The sequence below is a fragment of the Manacus vitellinus genome, unplaced genomic scaffold (assembly GCF_001715985.3).
Source record: "Manacus vitellinus isolate BGI_N305 unplaced genomic scaffold, ASM171598v3 scaffold_121_pilon, whole genome shotgun sequence".
NCBI lineage: Eukaryota > Metazoa > Chordata > Aves > Passeriformes > Pipridae > Manacus > Manacus vitellinus.
The window spans coordinates 85537-87238 of NW_021938903.1; the positions used below are offsets into that span (position 1 = coordinate 85537).

Consider the following 1702-nt stretch of genomic DNA (forward strand, 5'->3'; position numbering starts at 1 on the left):
AGTTCCCAAACTCACCTGCTGGGCATCCCCAGGTGCTGAGCAGCAGTGAGGAGGGGACTGCGAGGCAGGAGCTGTCCCAAAGTGTGTGTTCGAAGTCAACAGCAAGAGCCTCTAAGGCAGATCCCAGTCTGGGGCAATGTCCTTGGTGGTGATTTACAGAGTGCAGGAACTCCTCCCAGGCAGCTACACCAGGGCCATGGGGGTGACAGAATCACAGAGTACTCTGAGTGGGAAGGGACCCACAGCATCGAGTCCAAACTGAGCTGGCACAACTCCCTCTCCCTTCCAGGTGCTTCACTAAACATCACCTATGGAAAAGTGTTGTTACTCCTGCTTGGGACAAGGTCTGAAGTGCACCAGGACTGAGGAGCTGATCATGGACAGGCAGCAGAACTCAGTGCCCTGCTCCTCACCCCACTTCAGTCACTCCTCCTCATCTGCCCCTGCACTGCAGCCCCTCCTCTGCCTGCACCACTCCTGCACCAGGAGCCACATCCATCCTGGATCCATCCCATCCTCCTGACAGGCCCCTCTCCCTTCTCAGTCAGCCCAGAGCCACAGAAAGTTTCAGGGTCGCTTCTTCCTCACAGAAATTACTCAGTTTAGCCAAAAGCCAGAGCAGTGACTGCTTGTGGGCTTTCAACAGCAAACATTTCCACACTGCTCTCAGAAACCACACTGGGTTGAGTCCTTCATCACTGCTTTTGTTATTTCAGTTTATCCCCTCCAGCTCCTCTCCCTCCCTGTTTATCTTCTCTGAAAAGCACCTTCTGGCTTTAAAAGTTTAGTTCTTCTTTTCAAAGACAAAACACCAGCGTGAGAACTTGGAGTACCTTTACATTCAAGAGAGACTTTTGCCTTACAACTCCTCTTTGAAATAATTCCTTTGTTTGATCATTTATGCCTTTTTCTTTCCTGAAACTTGGATCTGTTGGGCTGGGAGGTAAGGTTATGGTTGATCACTTCTGCTTTGCTCTCTGCTTCTCAGACACTGAAATATTGCACTGTGGGTGAGCACCATCCTGCTGCAGCAAAACAAAGGTGGATTTTGTTTGTAAATTGTCTCTGGAAAGCAAATCGGAAAGTTCTTGGAAAGCAAAACCTCCTGCTTCTTCCTGAACAACAGAACACAGGACCACTTTGATTAGCACCAAAAGGATTTTAAATGAATAGTTCCAGGGAGCTCCTTTCAAATCATAAAATGTCAATTTTACATAAAAGTGTGTTTACAAATAGTTTCTGCTTTACACTCAGCTCTGCCCATTACTGACCAGAAGTTATATACACACAAACTAGCTCAGCAGCTTCAACCACTTGCAAGGGAGGACTGCGGAATTTATTTAAGAAATAAAAATAGGATTTTCCTGGTTCCTAGAAATTCTCTTCGGCCTGCCAGACCCAGTCACCTGCCGGCTCCTGCAGCCTCGGGAGAGCACTAAGCTTTCGGGGAGAAGGGGTACTGTGGGTGCCACCAATCCAGGAGCCTGACGCTGTGCACGGGGTCCAGCACCACCTGCACCCCCTGCTCCAGGCGGGGCTTCTTCCCGTTGCGGACGGGGGTGTCCTGGAACACGAGGCGCACGCGGTGGTGCCGCATGTCGGTGCTCACGTTGATGGTGAACTGCAAGAGAGGAGAGACCAGAGGGGCTTCAGCAAAACCAACACGAGCTCTGAGCACAGCACTTCGAGGTTTTTGTGGCTT

General features: G+C 50.3%; 1 protein-coding gene across 1 annotated transcript in view; it reads right to left on the reverse strand.

The window, feature by feature from the left end:
- Positions 1-1144: 1144 nt before the first annotated feature.
- The window catches only part of TMEM183A (transmembrane protein 183A), a 14883-nt gene continuing 14325 nt past the window's right edge, over positions 1145-1702 (reverse strand). Inside the window, exon 8 of the mRNA XM_029965869.1 lies at positions 1145-1621. Coding sequence (XP_029821729.1) covers positions 1436-1621 — 186 coding nt within the window. The 3' untranslated portion in view covers positions 1145-1435. The remainder of the gene's footprint in view (positions 1622-1702) is intronic.